The following is a 21,874-nucleotide window of genomic DNA, read 5'->3' as shown; positions in this document are numbered from 1 at the left end:
TTACTCCAATAGAATATCTCCCATCTTGTTTGGCTGATCCAATCTTTGATTGGAGTGGAGTAGCATAGTCTGTCTTTATCAACAACTTTATCATCAGTGCTGCCTTCTGCTAGTACTTTTTCGATATCTCTTAGAGCGTATTTAGGTGAGTTTCTAGCATTAGCAGGAGTTGTATCCTTAAGGTTGATCGGATCAAGTAGATATACAGTAGGCAATATACAAAAACAAAAATCAACTTTTGCTTTAACTACCTTTTGAATAACTAGTTGCAGAGTTTTGGAACATTTGGCTTGATCTCGGACGTCACTTCTTGTTAGTACAATCAGTTCTTTACTATCAGCGTCTCTAGGCATATCGACAAATACCTCCACTCCATTCTTCATAAGCCAATGCAGACCAGTCGACCAGACGCGACAGTGAGGATTGGCAGCATGTACCTCAGCAATCAAAGAATTGGAAGCTGTAGTTGATGGTCTGTGGCTTCTTGGAAGATCTTGTTTTAGTGCAAAGTTGTGAGAGAGTTGAACGATAAGCACATGAAGAAATCGTGTTGGGAAGAAGTCAAATCTGTCACAATCACATTTAGCAAGCCATCCTAAAGTAATCTTCTCACATTCAGATTCAGACCATTGAATTTCCTTGACCTCAAACGTGTCATCACACAGAGCAGGGAAAAATAGATGACATTTTTCTATATTTTCATTCTGTCCTTGAGGAGTGAGTTGAGAAAAAGTGTGGTCCTCTTCCACAAATAAATTCTCAATTTCTTGACAGTACTGCATCTGAAGTAGACTTTCTTTTGTGATGTACTCTGGCAGTACTTTCTCCAATAGTGATTCTGGAATAATGCCTACACTGAGCTTGAGTTCACCTATGCTTTGTGTGAGGTCCGCTTTAGCAGACTTTGAAAACAGTTTATTGTGTACATCCGATGTGAATGTTGATATCTTGAGAATTATTATGTGGTTCTCAATGGAGTCCCCTTCTCTCTCTATCACCATTAGCAGACCCAAATCATGTAACTCTCTTATGAGATTGTAGAGTGATGAAGAATTTAGTGGCAGTGGAATTCCAGTCTCTTCAATGTGAGAGATAAGGAGGCTTACTTTGCAAGCTGGGACATGTTCAAAGTCTTTTTTCAACAATCCTAAGAGTGTGCTTGACTCCGGGGGAAGTCCGATGGGGGATACAATTTGGGAGTATCTCTTTGCAAGCTCCTTTATGTCATTCACTACAGATCCTCGTTTACGACAATCAAGAGCAACACTTTGTTCTATGTGTAAGTCATCAATGTTGGAGCTGCCACAGAACTTTTGGTATACGCTGTCAAGTTCACATAACACTTGTTCGACTGATGCTTTATTAATGACATCAGCATGGCTTCCCACTGGTAAGATAACTGTGTTTGAAAATTGTTTAATATTGTAAGATAGAAATGAAAGCCAGTAGCTGTATTTAGTGGCAGTAGCTTCTTTACCTTTACTCAAATCACAAACTATCAAATAAATATTACTTCCTTTCGATGTGTTGATTGACTCCATAATTGCAGCATGTGAGGAGTAGTACTCGGAATCACCAGCAAAATCATAGAGTATCATTCTTCCGTAAGCACTACTGTCATAAGTACTTGGAACAATGCCTGCAGTGTGAGGGGCAACAGTTGTTGTGCTGAAGTAGCTGATCAAACCTTCTTTTTTTATAGTCTCAACAAGGGTAGATTTCCCTGCACCTGGATGACCTACAACAAATATTCTAGTGAGGTGCTTTACACCACCAAACTCTTGTTGAGCAAGTTTGTCTAGTTGTTGATAGGTTGATTGGATTTCTGAAGTAGAATTTTTTAAAATCGTAATAATTTCTTGGTTTCTCTGAGCTTTAGCTATATTAAGGGCAGTCTTCCCATCTATATTTCGTACAAAAAGGGGAGCATTGTATTTCTGCAAGAGTAAGCGTGCACAATAAGCTTGCCCATATCGAGTTGCTGTGTGAAGAGGTGTGTTACCATCATTATTAACTTGAAACACAGTCCAGTACTGGTACTTACAAAGCATTGTTCTCAGCTTCTCTTCTTCAGTATGCTGAGTATTACACAAAATATGCAGAGGTGTGTTCCCATCATTGTCTCTGATTGATGGATCTACCTTATACTCGACTACCAATTTATTCAATATTTCCACGTGACCATTTTGGCAAGCATGATGAAGCAAAGTTTGACCATTGTAGCCTCTGACATGTGGACTACAATTAAACTCTTTAATCAGAGCATGAATCACGATCTCATGACCATCTTCAGCAGCTAAACACAATGGAGTGGATTTTTTATTGTTAGTGATATTAGTCTCAACTTTGTGCTGAGTAATCAGGTGTCTCACTACTTTAACACGTTCTTTCATAGCTGCAATATGTAGAGGTGTGTTTCCATCATTATCTCTATCGGCGAGATCAAGGCCATATTCCATCACCAGTTTGTCTATTAGTTCTATGTGGCCACCCTCGCATGCATAGTGAAGGAGAGTATAATCGTGAATTCCTCGGACATGACAACCGCTGTTGAATTCTTTGACTAACGCGTCCAAAACAGACACATGACCATTTAGTACAGCCAGCATCAATGGTGTATGCTTCGTATTATTAGTACAATCCATATCAGCACTGAGCTTACTGATCAGGTGTCTCACTGTTTCAACATGTTCGAACATGGCTGCAATATGTAGAGGTGTGTTACCATCATTATCTCTATCAGCGAGATCGAGGCCATACTCCATCACCAGTTTGTCTATTAGTTCTATGTGGCCACAATGGCATGCATAGTGAAGGAGAGTATAATCGTTCAATCCTCGGACATGGTGACTGCTGTTGAATTCTTTGACTAAAACATCCAAAACAGGAATATGACTATTTAGCACAGCTTCTATTAGTGGAGAAGCCTTCTGGTTATTAGTGCATTCAATATCAGCACTGTGCTTACTGATCAGGTGTCTCACTGCTTCAACATGTCCGTACATTGCTGCAATATGTAGAGGTGTGTCTCCATCATCATCTTTATCTTTACGATCGAGGTTATATTCCATCACCAGTTTGTCTATCAGTTCTATATGACCACCCTCACATGCATAGTGAAGTAGAGTACGACCATTGTAACCTCGGACATGACAACTACTGTTGAATTCTACGACTAAAGTATCTAAAACATTCATATGACCATTCCGCACAGCTAGCATTAATGGAGTGTTGTTATCATTATTTGTGCAATCAATATCAGCACTGTGCTTACTGATCAGGTGTTTCACTGCTTCAACATGTCCGGACATGACTGCAATATGTAGAGGTGTTTTTCCATCATTATCTCTATCGCTGAGATCAAAGCTATACTTTGTCACTAGTTTGTCTATCAGTTCTATATGGCCATGTTCACATGCGGAGTGAAGGAGAGTATAACCTCGGACATGACAACTGCTGTTAAATTCTTTGACTAGCACATCTAAAACATCCACATGATCATTCAGCACAGCCAGCATCAACGGACTATTGTTACTGTGATTAGTGCAATCAATTTCAGCGCCATGTTTACTAATCAGGTGTGTCACTACTTCAACATGTCCTTCTATGGCTGCAATATGTAGAGGTGTATTTCCATCATCATCTCTACCTGTGGGGTCCAGGCCATAGTTCATCACCAGTTTTTCTATGAGTTCTATATGGCCACCATGGCATGCTAAGTGAAGGAGAGTGCAGCCATTGTATCCTCGGACATGACAATTGTCTTTGACTAACGCCATAAAAACATGTATATGACCATTCAGTGCAGCTAGCATCAATGGTGTATTATTCTGATTATTAGTACAATCAACATCAGCACTGTGTCTACTGATCAGGTGTCTCACTGTTTCAATGTGTCCTGCCATGACTGCAATATGTAGAGGTGTGTTTCCATCAACATCTCTATCTCCAAGATCAAGGCTATAACTTGTCACTAGTTCATCTATCAGTTTTATATGGCCACGTTTGCACGCAGAGTGAAGGAGAGTATAACTTCGAACATAACGGCTGCTGTTAAACTCTTTGACTAGCATATCCAAAATATAATGATTATCGTTCAGCAGAGCTATCATCAATGGACTATTTTTGCTATTATTGGTGCAATCAATATCAGCATTGTGTTTACTGATTAGATGTCTCACTGTTGCAAAACGTCCTCTAGTAACTGCAATGTGTAGAGGTGTGTTTCCATCGTCATCTCTATCACCAAGATTGAGATTATATTCCATCACCAGTTTGTCAATCAGTTCTCTATGGCCATTTTCGCATGCAGAGTGAAGGAGAGTACGACCTTTGTATCCTCGAACATGAACACTGCTGTTGAGTAAAGTATCCAAAGCATTCACACGACCATTTAGCACAGCTAGCATCAATGGAGTATTGTTATCATTATTAGTGCAATCGATATCAGCACTGTGCTTGCTGATCAGGTGTCTCACTGTTTCAACACGTCCTTTAGCGGCTGCAATATGTAGAGGTGTGTCTCCACTGTTGTCTCTATCTGTGGGATCGAGGCCATATTCCAACACCAGTTTGTCTATAAGCTCTATATGACCACTCTTACATGCATAGTGAAGGAGAGTATAACCATTGTATCCTCGAACATGGCAACTGCAGTTGAATTCTTTAACTAACGCATCCAAAACAGGCACATGACCATTCAGCACAGCTTCCATCAATGGAGTAGCCTCCTGATTTTTAGTGCATTCCATATCAGCATTGTGCTTACTGATCAGGTGTCTCACTGTTTCAACATGTCCGAATATGGCTGAAATATGTAGAGGTGTGTTTCCATCATTATCTTTAGATGTGACATCGAGGTCATATTTCGTCACCAGTTTGTCTATTAGTTCTATTATGTGGCCATAATGGCATGCATAGTGCAGGAGAGTAAAATTGTTCAATCCTCGGACATGGGGACTGCTGTTGAATTCTCTGACTAATACATCCAAAACAGGAATATGACCATTCTGCACAGCTAGCATCAATGGAGTAGACTTCTGATTATTAGTGCAATCAATATCAACATTGTGCTTACTGATCAGGTGTTTCACTACTTCAACATGTCCAAACATGATTGCGATATGTAGAGGTGTGTTTCCATCATTATCTCTATATCTGAGATTGAAGCCATATTCCATCACGAGTTTGTCTATTAGTTCAATGTTGCCATAATGGCATGCATAGTCAAAGAGAGTAAAATCGTTCAACCCTCGGACAGGAAGACTGCTGCTGTGTTTTTTGACTAATACATCCAGAACAAGAGTACGACCATTCAGCACAGCTAACATCAATGGAGTAGACTTATGATTATTAGTGCATTCTATATCAGCATTGTGCTTACTGATCAGGTGTCTCACTGTTTTAACATGTCCGAACATGATTGCAATATGTAGAGGTGTGTTTCCATCATCATCTCTATCTCTGAGATCAAGGTCATATTCCTCAACCAGTTTGTCTATTAGTTCTATGTGGTGACAATGGCATGCATAATGAAGGAGAGTATAACCATTGAAACCTCGGACATGGGGACTGCTGTAGAATTTTTTGACTAACACATCCAAAACAAGAATATGACCATACAGCACAGCTAGCATCAATGGAGTACCTTTCTGATTATTAGGGCATTCAAAATCAGCCCTGTGCTTACTGATCAGGTGTTTCACTACTTCAACATGTCCGAACATGGCTGCAATATGTAGAGGTGTGTTACCATCATTATCTTTATCTTCGAGATCGAGGCCATATTCTACAACAAGTTTTTCTATTAGTTCTATTATGTTGTCATAGTGACATGCATAGTGAAGTAGAGTAAAATTGTTCAATCCTCGGACATGGCAACTGCTCTTAAATTGTTTGACTAATATATCCAGAACCGGAATATGAACATTCAGCACAGCTAGCATCAATGGTGTATTGTTGTCATTATTAGTACAATCAACATCAGCACTGTGCTTACTGATCAAGTGTCTCACTGCTTCAATGTGTCCGAATATGGCTGCAATGTGTAGAGGTGTGTTTCCAGCATCATCTCTATCTATGGGATTGAGGCCATATTCCATCACCAGCTTGTCTATTAGTTCTATATGGCCACCCTGGCATGCATAGTGAAGGAGAGAATAACCATCACTATCTCGAAAACTGCTGTTGAATTCTTTGACTAATACATCCAAAACATGCGTATGACCCCTCAATGCAGCTAGCATCAACGGTGTATTGCTGTCCTTGTTAGTGCAATCAACATTAGCACTGTGCTTAGTGATCAGGTGTCTCACTGTTTCAACATGTCCGTACATGGCTGCAATATGTAGAGGTGTGTTCCCACTATCGTCTTCATCTCTGAGATCGAGGCCATGTTCCATTACCAGCTTGTCTATCACTTGTATATGGCCATATCTGCATGATTGGTGAAGTAGAGTCCGACCTTTGTATCCTCGGACATGACAACTGCTGATGAATTTTTTGACTAACATATCCAAAACATCCAAAAAAAAAACTGTGTTTCCTTTATTATTTCTATTGAGGCCATATACTAACACATCCAAAACATCCACATAACCATTTAGCACAGCTAGCATCAATGGCGTATTGTTCTTTTTATTAGTGCATTCAATATCAGCACTGTGCTTATTGATCAGGTGTCTCACTGCTTCAACATGTCCTTTCATGGCTGCAATATGTAGAGGTGTGTTTCCTTTATTATTTCTATCTGCAATCTTGAGGCCATATTCCATCACCAGTTTGTCTATTAGTTCTATATGGCCACAATAGCATGCATAGTGAAGGAGAGTACAACCATTGGGTCCTCGGACATGAAAACTGCTGTTGAATTCTTTGACTAACACATCCAAAACATGCACATAACCATTTAGCACAGCTAGCATCAATGGCGTATTGTTCTTTTTATTAGTGCATTCAATATCAGCACTGTGCTTATTGATCAGGTGTCTCACTGCTTCAACATGTCCTTTCATGGCTGCAATATGTAGAGGTGTGTTTCCTTTATTATTTCTATCTGCAATCTTGAGGCCATATTCCATCACCAGTTTGTCTATTAGTTCTATATGGCCACAATAGCATGCATAGTGAAGGAGAGTACAACCATTGGGTCCTCGGACATGAAAACTGCTGTTGAATTCTTTGACTAACACATCCAAAACATGCACATGGCCATTTACCACAGCTAGGATCATTGCAGTGTTGTTTTCATTATTGGTGCAGTTAATATCAGCTCCGTGCTTACTGATCAGGTGTCTCACTGTTTCAACATGTCCGTACTTGGCTGCAATATGTAGAGGTGTGTTTCCATCATTATCTTTTAATGTGAGATCGAGGTCATATTCTACCACAAGTTGGTCTATTAGTTCTATATCACCACCCAAGCATGCATAGTGAAGGAGATTATAACCATCGCAATCTCGAACTTGACAATCATTGTTGAATTCTTTGACTAACACATCCAAAACATTCACACGACCATTCAGAACAGCTTCCATCAATGGAGCACTGTTTTGATCATTAGTGCATTCAAAATCAGCATTGTGCTTACTGATCAGGTGTCTCACTACTTCAACATGTCCGTATATGGCTGCAATATGTAGAGGTGTGTTTCCATCATTATCTTCCTCTCTGAGATTGAGGCCATAATTCATCACCAGCTTGTCTATTAGTTCTATATAGCCATACGTGCATGCATGGTGAAGAAGAGTACGACCATTGTATCCTCGGAATTCTTTGACTAATGCATTCAAAACATTCACATGGTCATTCAGCACAGCTAGCATCAATGGAGTGCTGTTGCTATTATTGGTGCTACCAATATCAGCACTGTACTTACTGATCAAGTGTCTCACTGCTTCAACATGTCCGTACTTGGCTGCAATATGTAGAGGTGTGTCTCCATCTTCATCTTTAGATGTGGGATCGAGGCCATATTCCATCACCAGTTTGTCTATCAGTTCTATATGGCCACTATAGCATGCATAGTGAAGGAGAGTATAACCATCGCAATCTCGAATTTGACAATCGTTGTTGAATTCTTTAACTAACACATCCAAAACATCCACATGACCATTCAACACAGCTTCCATCAATGGAGTATTGTTAAAACTATTAGTGCAATTGATATCAGCACTGTGTTTACTGATCAGGTGTCTCACTGCTTCAACATGTCCAAACATAGCTGCAATATGTAGAGGTGTGTCTCCATCATCATCTCTATCTGCGAGATCAAGGCCATATTCCTTTACCATTTTGTCTATCAGTTCTATACGACCACCAATGCATGCAGAGTGAAGGAGTGTAAGACCATTGTATCCTCGGACAAGACAACAGCTGTTGAATTCTTTGACTAACGCGTCCAAAATATATATATTACCAGTCTGCGCAGCTAGCAACAATGGAGTATTACTCTGATTATTGGTGCATTCAATATCAGCATTGTGCTTACTGATCAGGTGTCTCACTACTTCAACGAATCCTGACATGACTGCAATATGTAGAGGTGTGTCTCCATCATTATCTTTAGATGTGGGATCGAGGCCATATTCCAACACCAGTTTGTCTATTAGTTCTATATAACCACCCAAGCATGCATAGTGAAGGAGAGTACGACCATCGCAATCTCGAACTTGACTATCATTGTCGAATTCTTTGACTAACACATCCAAAACATCCACATGATCATTCATCACAGCTACAATCAATGGAGTACTGTTCTGATTATTAGTGCATTCAATATCAGCATTGTGCTTACTGATCAGGTGTCTCACTACTTCAACATGTCCGTAAATGGCTGCAATATGTAGAGGTGTGTTTCCATCATCATCTTCCTCTCTGAAATCGAGGCCATATTCTATCACCAGCTTGTCTATTAGTTCTATATAGCCATATGTGCATGCATGGTGAAGAAGAGTACGACCATTGTATCCTTGAAATTCGACTAACGCATCCAAAACATTCACATGGTCATTCAGCACAGCTAGCGTCAATGGAGTGTTGTTGCTATTATTGGTGCTATCAATATCAGCACTGTACTTACTGATCAGGTGTCTCACTGCTTCAACATGTCCGTACTTGGCTGCAATATGTAGAGGTGTGTCTCCATCTTCATCTTTTGATGTGGGATCGAGGCCATGTTCCATTACCAGTTTGTCTATTAGTTCTATATGGCCACTACAGCATGCATAGTGAAGGAGAGTATAACCATCGCAATCTCGAACTTGACAATCGTTGTTGAATTCTTTGACTAACACATCCAAAACATCCACATGACCATTCAACACAGCTTCCATCAATGGAGTACTGTTTTTATCATTAGTGCATTCAATATCAGCATTGTGCTTACTGATCAGGTGTCTCACTACTTCAACATGTCCGTATATGGCTGCAATATGTAGAGGTGTGTTTCCATCTCTGAAATCGAGGCCATATTCATTCACCAGCTTGTCTATTAGTTCTATATAGCCATATGTGCATGCATGGTGAAGAAGAGTAAGACCATTGTATCCTTGGAATTCGACTAACGCATCCAAAACATTCACATGGTCATTCAGCACAGCTAGCGTCAATGGAGTGTTGTTGCTATTATTGGTGCTATCAATATCAGCACTGTACTTACTGATCAGGTGTCTCACTGCTTCAACATGTCCGTACTTGGCTGCAATATGTAGAGGTGTGTCTCCATCTTCATCTTTTGATGTGGGATCGAGGCCATGTTCCATTACCAGTTTGTCTATTAGTTCTATATGGCCACTACAGCATGCATAGTGAAGGAGAGTATAACCATCGCAATCTCGAACTTGACAATCGTTGTTGAATTCTTTGACTAACACATCCAAAACATCCACATGACCATTCAACACAGCTTCCATCAATGGAGTACTGTTTTGATCATTAGTGCATTCAATATCAGCATTGTGCTTACTGATCAGGTGTCTCACTACTTCAACATGTCCGTACTTGGCTGCAATATGTAGAGGTGTGTTTCCATCATCATCTTCCTCTCTAAAATCGAGGCCATATTCCATCACTAGCTTGTCTATTAGTTCTATATAGCCATACATGCATGCATAGTGAAGGAGAGTATAACCATCGCAATCTCGAACTTGACAATCGTTGTTGAATTCTTTGACTAACACATCCAAAACATCCACATGACCATTCAACACAGCTTCCATCAATGGAGTACTGTTTTGATCATTAGTGCATTCAATATCAGCACTGTACTTACTGATCAGGTGTCTCACTGCTTCAACATGTCCGTACTTGGCTGCAATATGTAGAGGTGTGTCTCCATCTTCATCTTTTGATGTGGGATCGAGGCCATGTTCCATTACCAGTTTGTCTATTAGTTCTATATGGCCACTACAGCATGCATAGTGAAGGAGAGTATAACCATCGCAATCTCGAACTTGACAATCGTTGTTGAATTCTTTGACTAACACATCCAAAACATCCACATGACCATTCAACACAGCTTCCATCAATGGAGTACTGTTTTGATCATTAGTGCATTCAATATCAGCACTGTACTTACTGATCAGGTGTCTCACTGCTTCAACATGTCCGTACTTGGCTGCAATATGTAGAGGTGTGTCTCCATCTTCATCTTTTGATGTGGGATCGAGGCCATGTTCCATTACCAGTTTGTCTATTAGTTCTATATGGCCACTACAGCATGCATAGTGAAGGAGAGTATAACCATCGCAATCTCGAACTTGACAATCGTTGTTGAATTCTTTGACTAACACATCCAAAACATCCACATGACCATTCAACACAGCTTCCATCAATGGAGTACTGTTTTTATCATTAGTGCATTCAATATCAGCATTGTGCTTACTGATCAGGTGTCTCACTACTTCAACATGTCCGTACTTGGCTGCAATATGTAGAGGTGTGTTTCCATCATCATCTTCCTCTCTAAAATCGAGGCCATATTTCATCACTAGCTTGTCTATTAGTTCTATATAGCCATACATGCATGCATGGTGAAGAAGAGTACGACCATTGTATCCTCGGAATTTGACTAACGCATCCAAAACATTCATATGGTCATTCAGCACAGCTAGCATCAATGGAGTGTTGTTGCTATTATTGGTGCTATCAATATCAGCATTGTGCTTACTGATCAGGTGTCTCACTACTTCAACGAATCCTGACATGACTGCAATATGTAGAGGTGTGTCTCCATCATTATCTTTAGATGTGGGATCGAGGCCATATTCCTTCACCAGTTTGTCTATTAGTTCTATATGACCACCCCAGCATGCATAGTGAAGGAGAGTACAACCATCGCAATCTCGAACTTGACGATCATTGTTGAATTCTTTGACTAACACATCCAAAACATCCACGTGACCATTCAACACAGCTTCCATCAATGGAGTACTGTTTTTATCATTAGTGCATTCAATATCAGCATTGTGCTTACTGATCAGGTGTCTCACTGCTTCAACATGTCCAGACATAGCTGCAATATGTAGAGGTGTGTCTCCATCATTATCTCTATCTGCGAGATCGAGGCCATATTCCTTTACCATTTTGTCTATCAGTTCTATATGACCACCAATGCATGCAGAGTGAAGGAGTGTAAGACCATTGTATCCTCGGACAAGACAACAGCTGTTGAATTCTTTGACTAACACATCCAAAACATTCACATGACCATTCAGCACAGCTTTCATCAATGGAGTACTGTTTTGATTATTAGTACATTCAATATCAGCGTTGTGCTTACTGATCAGTTGTCTCACTACTTCAACATGTCCGTATATGACTGCAATATGTAGAGGTGTGTCTCCTTCATTATCTTTAGATGTGAGATCCAGGTCATAATCTACCACAAGTTGGTCTATTAGTTTTATATGACCACCCCAGCATGCATAGTGAAGGAGAGTATCACCATCGCAATCTCGAACTTGACAATCGTTGTTGAATTCTTTGACTAACACATCCAAAACGTCCACATGACCATTCAGCGCAGCCATCATCAATGGAGTATTGTTTTGATTATTAGTTCCATCAACATCAGCATTGTGTTTATTGATCAGGTATCTCACTGCTTCAACATGTCCTTTCATGGCTGCAATGTGTAGAGGTGTGTTTCCAGCATTATCTTTAGATGTGACATTGAGGCCATATTCCATCATCAGTTTGTCAATCACTTCTATGTGACCACCATCGTATGAATAGGGAGCCCCCTTTATTACGGCGTAAGTTAAAATTGATTGCCCATTGTTATCTTTCACAGAAAGGTCCATAAGATGTTCTGAAATAAGATTGTCCATGAGCAGTACATGTCCCCCAAAACAGGCACAGTGGAGAATAGACAAGCCGTAGAAGCCCTTAATATTCAGGTCCGCTTTATTGTCAGTAACTAAACGATTAATTAAGTCTTTGAGACCAAGTGATGCAGCTACAAACAATGTAATAAAGCCATCATCTTTATAATCCTTGAATTTAATATAATTAACAAAGAATTTGCTTATCAGATGCATTGTTTTCTCCACAGCTTCAGAATCATTGTAATACTCAAAGAGGACGTCCTCAAACATTTTAGTGTGATCAGAATCCATTTCACTACGACTAAAGGAGCAGGACACGTAGTCTCCGTTGGAGAGGCGTCTATCACACATTAATAATAGAAGTAACATGATAATTATCTGTACATGCTTGTTCTTGGCAGCAAAGAGCAATGGTGTATTTCTGTCATTATCAATAGCTCCTATGTCAGCACCAAAGTCATTGGCTAGTGTCCAAACTGTATCGAGATGACCATTAGCACATGCAAGATGAAGAGATGTTTGGTTGTGTGAGTTTCTGACGTCCACTTCATATTGCTTTGTTATCAACAGCTCTTTGACCTCATCTAAGTCCCCACAGCTTGCAGCAGTGTGCAGAAGAGTATCACTTGACTGGCTGTCATCAGCCATTTATGGAACTATATGCATTGTGACGGAGTTTAATTTACAGAAAAATCACATGATTCAATTCTTTTATACTGATCTCTATACGGAGTAAGTCGCACTGCATCATTAATTTTATAAAATGTTCATGCAATAAATTCACGAACATATTGATTCGTACAAATTGCACACACAAATATGTGGGACATGTCTACTAACCAGTGAAAAATTGAATGGGCCAAATCGCTCCCAGTCAAAACCTGATCTAAGGTCAATTCTAGCTGATGTCTTGTCTGCATGTACTGGGCACCTTGGACGAAAGCTAACTTCCGTTAATTTGACACAACCTTACAGCTAGAAAAATGAAAGCAGCACCGCGGGTGCTGATGCCTCGGTGGAGATACCAAAAGCTACATAACATAAAGCTATTAGCTTTTATACACACATTATAATGATGAACATTTTTTGCATTTAATTTTGCTGCATGCATGCAAACTCAAAGAGTGGGTAATGATCGACCATGATTACTTATATTATTTATTTGTTTGACAAAACACACATATTTTTATTATAGAAGAGTGGAAACAGAAATCTATATTTGATGGCCCGCTTGATGAATGTCATGGTCTTTAATGATAGAAGCACGACTGTGTAGATCTACAATGTAACTTGAAGTTTAATTTTGTCAACTTAAAAATTCGAGCTCTTTTCTGAGTAGCTAACAAACAGCTAGCACTTTATATAGTGCAAGGTTAACTCATAAGTTGAATAGAAACTTTGTGCAAACAGGTGTTGCTATACACGAGTCTGTCAGATGAAGAGTCTGCAAAAGCCTTCTAAGTTAGCAAACCATAGATTGAAGAGTTTTAACTCTTCAATCTATAAGCAAACCTAGCTATATCTCGAGAACGAAGCATTACCGTATAATTAAAGTAATTACAGCGCCATGTCAGTATCAGCATAATTTTTGAGGCCCTAAAAGAAGTGCCTACCGTTCCTGTAATTATTTTTTCGGGCGCTTATAAAGGTTTGAAACATCAAGCTTAAGCCATCATCACACTATAAATTATACTGAACAGTTGTCTGACCCATCACTATACAGTCCATGAATGTGTTGTTTATGAGTAAGCTCTCAACGGTATAGCTAGCAAGTGACTGAGCTAGACCACGCCTATTTTCTCTAAAATGTCTATACTATAACTAGTGTTCAAGCTGGCGCTGTGCTAATGCCTCTCGCCATGATTTGCTTTCGCTCAAACGTATAGAAGAGGAAGTATAGAAGAGGAAGTATAGAAGAGGAAAAAGTGTATAAAATAATCTGTATTCAATTGTATAATTATGGTATCATTGTTGTGTTTTGTGGCTGCTTATGCCAGGACCTCAAGGATCTAGGAAGCAACAAAGAAGAAGATTGATTCTGCTAGATGCCTGGGAATGATTTTCTCATTAGATCCACAGGAATAAGGGGCGTGTCTGCAGAAGTCAATGCAGTGTTTGGGAGGGCGTGGCCTGATTACGAAGTAACAGTGTAGCTATCTTCGAGTGGTCCGACACTCCGTGAAATCTTGTACACCTACTTTTGAAATCTTTTGAAATCTCATGAAATCCCGAAATCTTGAAATCTCTGAAATCTCTGAAATCCCACCTTTGACCTCATTTTCCGTAATCTTATTGTAATCTCAGTGTCATGCCTTGACTAGATGGGCGTGGCCTGCCTACAAAAAGGGGACGGGCACGCCCATCTATGCCTTGATTGCATCTGCTCACAGTGCAAGTGCTAGTGCAAGTGCTAGTGCATCCATGACCGAGGTGCATGACTAGTGCAAGTGTTGAATGACGGTAGAACTTTCAATCTTCAACCCCAGTGATGCTCTGTGAAATCTCTGAAATCTCTGAAATCTCTGAAATCTTTGTGAAATCTCTGAAATCTTTGTGAAATCTCGAGATTTTGAAATCTTGTACGCTAAAAATTACAGTGTCGGACCCCTCGTAGCTAGCTTTGCAGCTCTTTTCTGACTTTTGTAGCTAACAAAAACCTAGCGCTTTAGTGCAAGGCTAACTTATAAGTTGCATAGAAACTTTGTGCGAACAGTTGATGCTACGAAAGATTCTGAAGAGACTGCAACAGCCTTCAATGTGAGTCAAACTAGCCATAACTAGAGAAAGAAGCTTTAGTTTGCTAATCCACGAATCAAAATCCAAGAGAAGGTGGCTAGAAGCCTATAGAAGCTGTTAGTTTTCGTCTTATTGCAACCGTTGAGCATTTACAGCTGGAACAGACAGACAGACAGACACACACACACACACACACACACACACATGCACACACACACACACACACAGTCAGCTTTACCGTATCCCTCGTGCGGCTACGCCTCGAGGCATAATAACTGCAATAAGCCAGGCGCCAGCTGGGGTTCTAAAAGATGCGCCACTTAAAAGTGTCTGGCGCTGTAAATTCATTAATTTACGGTATAATGCAGATGCACTAATTGCAATCTAAGAAAACGTTAGAAGCCTATAGAAACTCTTACTTGCACTTCATTTATCACTGAGCAGCTGTAACACTCTACATACAAACACACACAGCTATGCCCACTACTCAGAAAAATCTGACCCATGCAGATTCAATCCGGATTCGACCCGGATTAGGTGTCGTGTAAACGGAGCTTATGTTCATTAAAAAAAGGATTTTGATATGAGACTCCATACGTTTCCTACTTGACAGTTTGTACAACTACATTAACAGATAATAGTTTGGAATGCGGTATGTGTATGGGAGTAGGATACTCCTTATCAGGTATCTTTATAGCTAAATAAACATGCAGGTAAATGATACACACGAGCATAAAATAATGCATTTGCACAATCAATGCTCCGAAAATATTATGCGTACGTCATTAAATAATTTTTTAAATTAACGACGCAATTTCATTATAATTATAGACCTCGGAATAAGAGCCAAATGAACCACGCTCATAATTCTTTGCAGTGTGTATATATGTGGGGGGGGCCTAAATCTTAAGGGTAAATGAAATCTAAACATTTTCACTGATCAGAAAGCTAAGTTGAGCTAAAGGTTATGTTAGGTAGATCTACTATGCGTAAGAGTGGATATAGAACAAAGAGGATAGCAAGATATAAATTTCTATGATACAACTAAGTTTTTACTTTAGAAGACCGCTTTTTGTCTAGTCCAGTAAGGTCAACTGGTACAGTCTGCTTGATAATTCAAAGCTTCTTCAAATCTTGTTTTTCTCACTAACGGGTAATTTTCGTTGCAGTCTTTATTAAATATAGACTCCAAAATTTGGCTTAGCAACAGTGACGTCAAATAGTCATTAATGAGGCATGACAGGAAATAGCTCTGAACATAGTATACGTACAAGCCGGTTAAAATGGCCTGTCGTGGTATATTGGATTTCAGTAATCAACTCATGCAGCTTCGCGTGGTTTATCAAATTACTCTCGCGTGTAAATCCAATAACCGCTTGAGGCTATTAAACATGTACCGTATAGTGCTTTGTAGTTTTTTTGTACAAAGATATCATACTAGATCATATATAGCAGTATGAACTAGTGTTACAATTTGATATTTAAGGTCAGACCCGGGCAATATTACACTTAGTTTTTAATAGTGTTGTAAAGCTCATAATAACAATTCTAAAATGCAGTGTTTATATGGGGGTCACTAAATCCAAAGGGTCACTGCATGGATCTTACGATCCAGGGTTCGGGTGCTAATATTTCAGTGACTGCATGGGAGCATAGATATAGAGTAGAGAAGGATTGGAAACGGAAGTGATTTACGTGATATTTACAATAAAGTGTATACATAGTGGCTCTGGGACCATCCTTTATCTCTTCATAGCGTAAAAGCCCGGGAAAACTTATTGTATCCAATACATATAAACATCTCAGAGCTAACTCCCACCACTGAATCACATGCCTCCTGATTGGAAGATAATCTCGATTGTCGTGTAGTAGCTAGAGGTACACAAAGCGCTTTTTCATGCTTGTGTTCCTATAGTACCTATGATTTAGCTAAGGGTGTGTACTGTGTCCCAAATGGCCTCAAGTATGAGATGAAAGTTGATGTTTATAACAGCAGAACTGCGAGTGGACTTCTTACGGACAGCAAACCAATTCTCATGAATTAGCCCTTGTGTTAAAAAAATAAGCCTTGATTAAAACCGAGAAGATACATGGATGATACTTCGAGGGTACTTTCGTTTCCAATCCCTCTCTACTCTTATCTATGATGGGAGTGAATCTTTCGACACCATGCAATATAGGGTATGCAGATACATGTTTCACTGATCAAAAGCTAAGTTGAGCTATTGAAAGGCTTCCCTGTATTCACAAGTATCTGCATAAATGACACATATAATTATGTTATGTGTATATATGCTGTGATAAGTCTTAGAGTGGATCTACCTAAGACTGGTATATAAACAAAAGTATTATAGTTATACTAGCTAGTTTTTACCTTAGAAAGCACTTTGTCTAGTCCTGTGCATGATGGGACAACTGATACAGCTCAATTTCAAGGCTTCTTCAAGCCCAAGTTAGACACTATAAACTACCACAAGTAGATTTTATTCAAACAGATTATGAAATCAAATGGATGGTGACTAACGCATACCAAGAGTGTACATTACTCAAATGTTTAGGTTCTATCAAGTCACACACGTCATTGACTTCGTCAATCGCATATCTGATCATTAATTTTGCTTCACTGTATTCATCTAAAACGGGTGATGCTGTGTTTCAAAAAGCCAAGGCGTGTATATGAGCATGTATAATATTTATTTTCTGTTGAGTTGTATAATTATACTATACATTGATGATGCAAGTCATGTATATATTGTTGGATAACGTGAGGAGATTATTATGGCAGTTGCGGAGGAAATCCAGCTAAAGTGTTGTGGTTGCATAGAATTAGGTATATTTCGTAGGTGCTACACTCAAGTAGTGTAGATGATCTTAAAGATTATTAGTACAACTATCAGTAGGTTTTACATAGGATTGGCAGTGGGTTTGCCCGTGTTTAGCAATATTTCAATTATTTTGACTCATGTTTAAACTGTTCATCGATCTCTGCAGGGAAAGGCCACATCAAGGAACTGGCTAGACAGATAGTTTATTTCTCTCTTTGTATCTCTCATTTCATAATCCATGAACATTTTATTGAATGAATATTGTCATTTTAAAAATTGCACTATTTCGACGTTTCACCGCTCTTTGTCTGACTGACTAAGTAAGTAAGTAAGTAAGTTTCTGGCCCAGCATTTACTCCAAGTACAGCCATCTCCAGGACATTCTGCACAGGGTTTCCAAACAATTACAAAGCGCTTCTTCAGATTTGCGATTGCTTCCACGAGGCAGATAACCTCTCAGTCTCTATTTCTCTTACCTAGACAATTCCGCCATCTTTAATGACCCAAGTGAAAGAGGCTATTTTTCGAAGATACAATGTGAACGAAGAAATTATAGGAGACGGTTTCGAACAGCGTCAGTGAGGACTGGTAAGACTGTAATGGAGCTACGAGTGAAGCTGGAGGATCTGGCCAAAGGAGTGCAACACCGTGGATAAACTGCGAGACGCAATTGTGTTGGAACAGTTTTTAAATTCGTTACCAGAGGACGTGAGGGTCTGGATCCAAGAACACAAACCAAAAACCAGTGAAGCGGCGGCTCAACTAGCAGATAACTACCTCCAAGCCAGACAGATAGACCCAGTCGTGAGTGAAGGAAGGAAGCCGGTAACACCAAACCCTATTGTGTGTGCGAAGTGCAAAAGACGAGGCCACAAGGCATAGAATTGTAGAGTTGGAGTAGAGGATAAAAATAGCTCTCCCCCACCTAAAGCTGAGAGACCTAAGAGGGATTCTGAAAGATATTACCTGTTTCACGTGTAATCAGAAGGGCCACTACGCAGCCAACTGTCCCTCAAAGGCGAACCTCCAGTTTATAGAACGAAGGAGTAATTTCCAGGGCGAATCGGAACTGATTCAGCACATAGTGGAGCCGAAGCCTGGAATTTTCCTAGCAGGAAATATCGAAGGACAAGCAGTGACGGACGTTTGCTTAGACACTGGATGTACTAGGACGATGGTACGAGAAGATTTAGCCCCAGCGGAAAAGTTATTGGAAGGCGATTCGATTGTGATATGTTGTGCCCACGGGGATACTGTGGTGTACCCCCTGGCTAGAATTCAAGTAGACATGAAAGGAAGCGGATACAGCCTGGGTAGTTATGACAAGAGCCAAAAGAGAGCTCAAAATCGAGAAGAAGCCACTGACCGACGCAACGAAGAGGAGTCTGCATGGAGTACGTCCCAATAAGGTGTTGACGGATAGCCGTGAAGGCAGTACTAACCTACCTGAGTTCGATGATGATTTGTTCAGTGCAGTACGAGAGAAGAGTTTATTATTGACTAGAAGTGAAAAGCGTGCCCAACACCAAAAGTATCAACCTATCGACGAACCTATGGAAAAAACGAAACGAGCGTGTAGTGGGGAAGAGGAATATCAGAAACTCAACAGGATGTGACTCTTGAAGATATACGGAAGGCTGCGGATGTACATCCCGCTTTAATAGGTGATGGGTTCTTCAAGAAGAATGGTCTGGTGTATTGATGTGTTGGCTTCCTCGAGGTAAACTATGAGGAGACGAGGTGGAACAACTTGTGTTGCCCAGGGGCGGATCCAGGGGGTGGTTTTGAGGGGCTGAAGCCCCCCCTTTTGAAAAAACTACCTATGTATTGCTAGTCTGAGGTTACAACAATTTTGCCACCAACCTTGTTACTTATGCATCTGCATGTAGACTCACTGACTTAAGAGATGCTAGACAACAGCCAGGTCTAGCTATACTAAGAGTATAAAGGATCTAGGCTAGCTACCGTAAGATCTCGATTTAAAGTGACACTTTTTAATAATTACGAAGCCAGAGGTCGCACTTTTGGAGGTTGAAAAATTATATTGAAGTCCTGGTGTCGCATATTTAGAGGGTCGCATCTAATTGGAGGTAACTTTACAGAGTCTACTTGCCTTGATTTCAGGCCGCTTAAAAACACTGATTTTCCAGTGGGCTACAATCGAGGCTAGGGAGTGGCTACATTTACCTCTATTTAGAACGCGACATTAAAAAATAATTGTCAGTGCAGCTGTCGCACTTTTAGAGGTCAGAAAATTGCTGAAACTCCTGGGTGTCGCATATTTGGAGGGTCGCCTTAAATCGAGGTCTTACGGTAGCTAGCTAGCTAGCTAGACTTACATACTAATTTAAAGTGCATAGGTCAACTATTGCTGTTGCTGAGTCAGCTCCTTGTGCAATGTTTGTAGCCTCTATCCCAGGCCTCTCTTCCTAGGCCTTGTGAAGGAGGCTATTGTGTGCATGCTGCTGAGCTGCAACATGGATGGAGCAGATCTCAGACTGTTTCAGCTAGTTGCAAGGAAGCAGCCTTACCTCCTCTCACTCTCGGTAGTCATTGTCATTAATTTTAATGTACCAAGAGTACATGAATGTACATGTATCATCTACAGTATACAATCCTTTTTCGTATTCAGTATTCACTTATTAATATGAAAGTTGAAAGGTCAAATTGTGAGCAAATTGTAAAAAGCAAAAAATTTCTACTAGCCCCCCCCTTTCATTTTTCCTGGATCTGCCCCTGTTGCCGTTGAAGTACACGAGGTGCTGAAGCTAGCCCACAAACCCCCATTTGCTGGCCACTTGGGGCGGGACAAGACTGTAAATCGGATTAATCAGAGATTTTATTGGCCCACAATGTTTGCCGATGTACAGAGAGTGGTGAATGCGAAGAGTGCCAGAAGACTGCTCCAAGAGGGCGAGTGAAGGCACCAATGCTTCTCCTACCAGAGCCATTCTGAAGGGTTGCAATGGACATTGTGGGACCCCTCCCTAAAAGCTGGTCCGACAAGCGGTTTATCTTGGTTATCTGCGACTACGCCACCCGGTTCCCGGAAGCTATCGCAGTACATATTGCAGAGGATCTGCTTGTTTATTGTTCGAGATTTGGAGTGCCTCAGGAAATTTTAACCGATCAAGGGGCAAATTTTACGTCGAAGTAGTAAAACTAATTCCCCTAGTTTCACGTTGGAGAAGGGGGAGGTATGTGAAAGACTGGAACTGAACTGTTATTGTGTTAAGTTGTGTAATGTGTGTTTTTGTTATTTTTGTGGTTAGTGACTAGAGAGGTCACGAGATTGACCTCGTAGAGTGTGAGAGACTGAGTGTTAGTTCGAGCATTAATTTTCGTGTTCTTGTCACTGTTCTGTTTGTATATGAGCTGATTTTAAAGTAGGCTTACTACCAGTACTAGTTAATTTGGATCACTCGGTTTCAATGCTGTTGTTTTGATGTATCAACTGCCAAAGGAGTGTTCAAAGACAATGGTTAGCCTAGGCTACAGGGGCGGATCCAGATAAGGGGGGGAAAAATCACAAAATATTTTTCCGGCTAAAAAAAGGTAAACTGTTTTTCAGCGCTCTTACAGTGTAGCTATTCTAGTTCTGAGGTGATAGTCTGGATCTATTTCTCAGTCATGCTCAGTATTAAACTGGGTGTGGTTATGATAATGTCACCTAGCTACATCGTGATCCAGTACATGCATAGCCTCGATTCCAGGCCGCGAAGAAAAAGGCCTTTCTCTTCGCGGCCTGGGATCGAGGCTAGTGCATGCAGTGAGTGAGTTAATAGCTAGCTAGCTATAAGTAGCTGATAAATGAAGGTTTTTAAGAGGAAGGGGGGGGGTGAGCCGCCTATTCCATACCCCTGGATCCACCCCTGGGCTAGTTAGTTGACTGTTTGTGGGAGCTAGCTAGCTCTATATACGGAAGTCTATTATGGGACTTCCCCTGGCTGAGAATGGGGATTTTTCCTAGTCTTACTGCACAATGTG

The 21,874-nt window shown here is 40.3% G+C and overlaps 1 protein-coding gene across 11 annotated transcripts in view; it reads right to left on the bottom strand.

The window, feature by feature from the left end:
• Window positions 1-21,874, bottom strand: part of LOC135344762 (uncharacterized) — a 34,482-nt gene that overhangs the window by 4,889 nt on the left and 7,719 nt on the right. For all 11 annotated transcript variants that reach the window (XM_064542022.1, XM_064542021.1, XM_064542020.1 and 8 more), the window contains exon 2: window positions 5-12,982. In XM_064542022.1, the coding sequence (XP_064398092.1) occupies window positions 5-12,974 (12,970 nt within the window). In that variant the 5' untranslated portion in view covers window positions 12,975-12,982. The remainder of the gene's footprint in view (window positions 1-4; window positions 12,983-21,874) is intronic.

The sequence above is a fragment of the Halichondria panicea genome, chromosome 12 (assembly GCF_963675165.1).
Source record: "Halichondria panicea chromosome 12, odHalPani1.1, whole genome shotgun sequence".
Classification (NCBI taxonomy): domain Eukaryota; kingdom Metazoa; phylum Porifera; class Demospongiae; order Suberitida; family Halichondriidae; genus Halichondria; species Halichondria panicea.
This window is presented reverse-complemented; position numbering and strand designations above follow the sequence as displayed.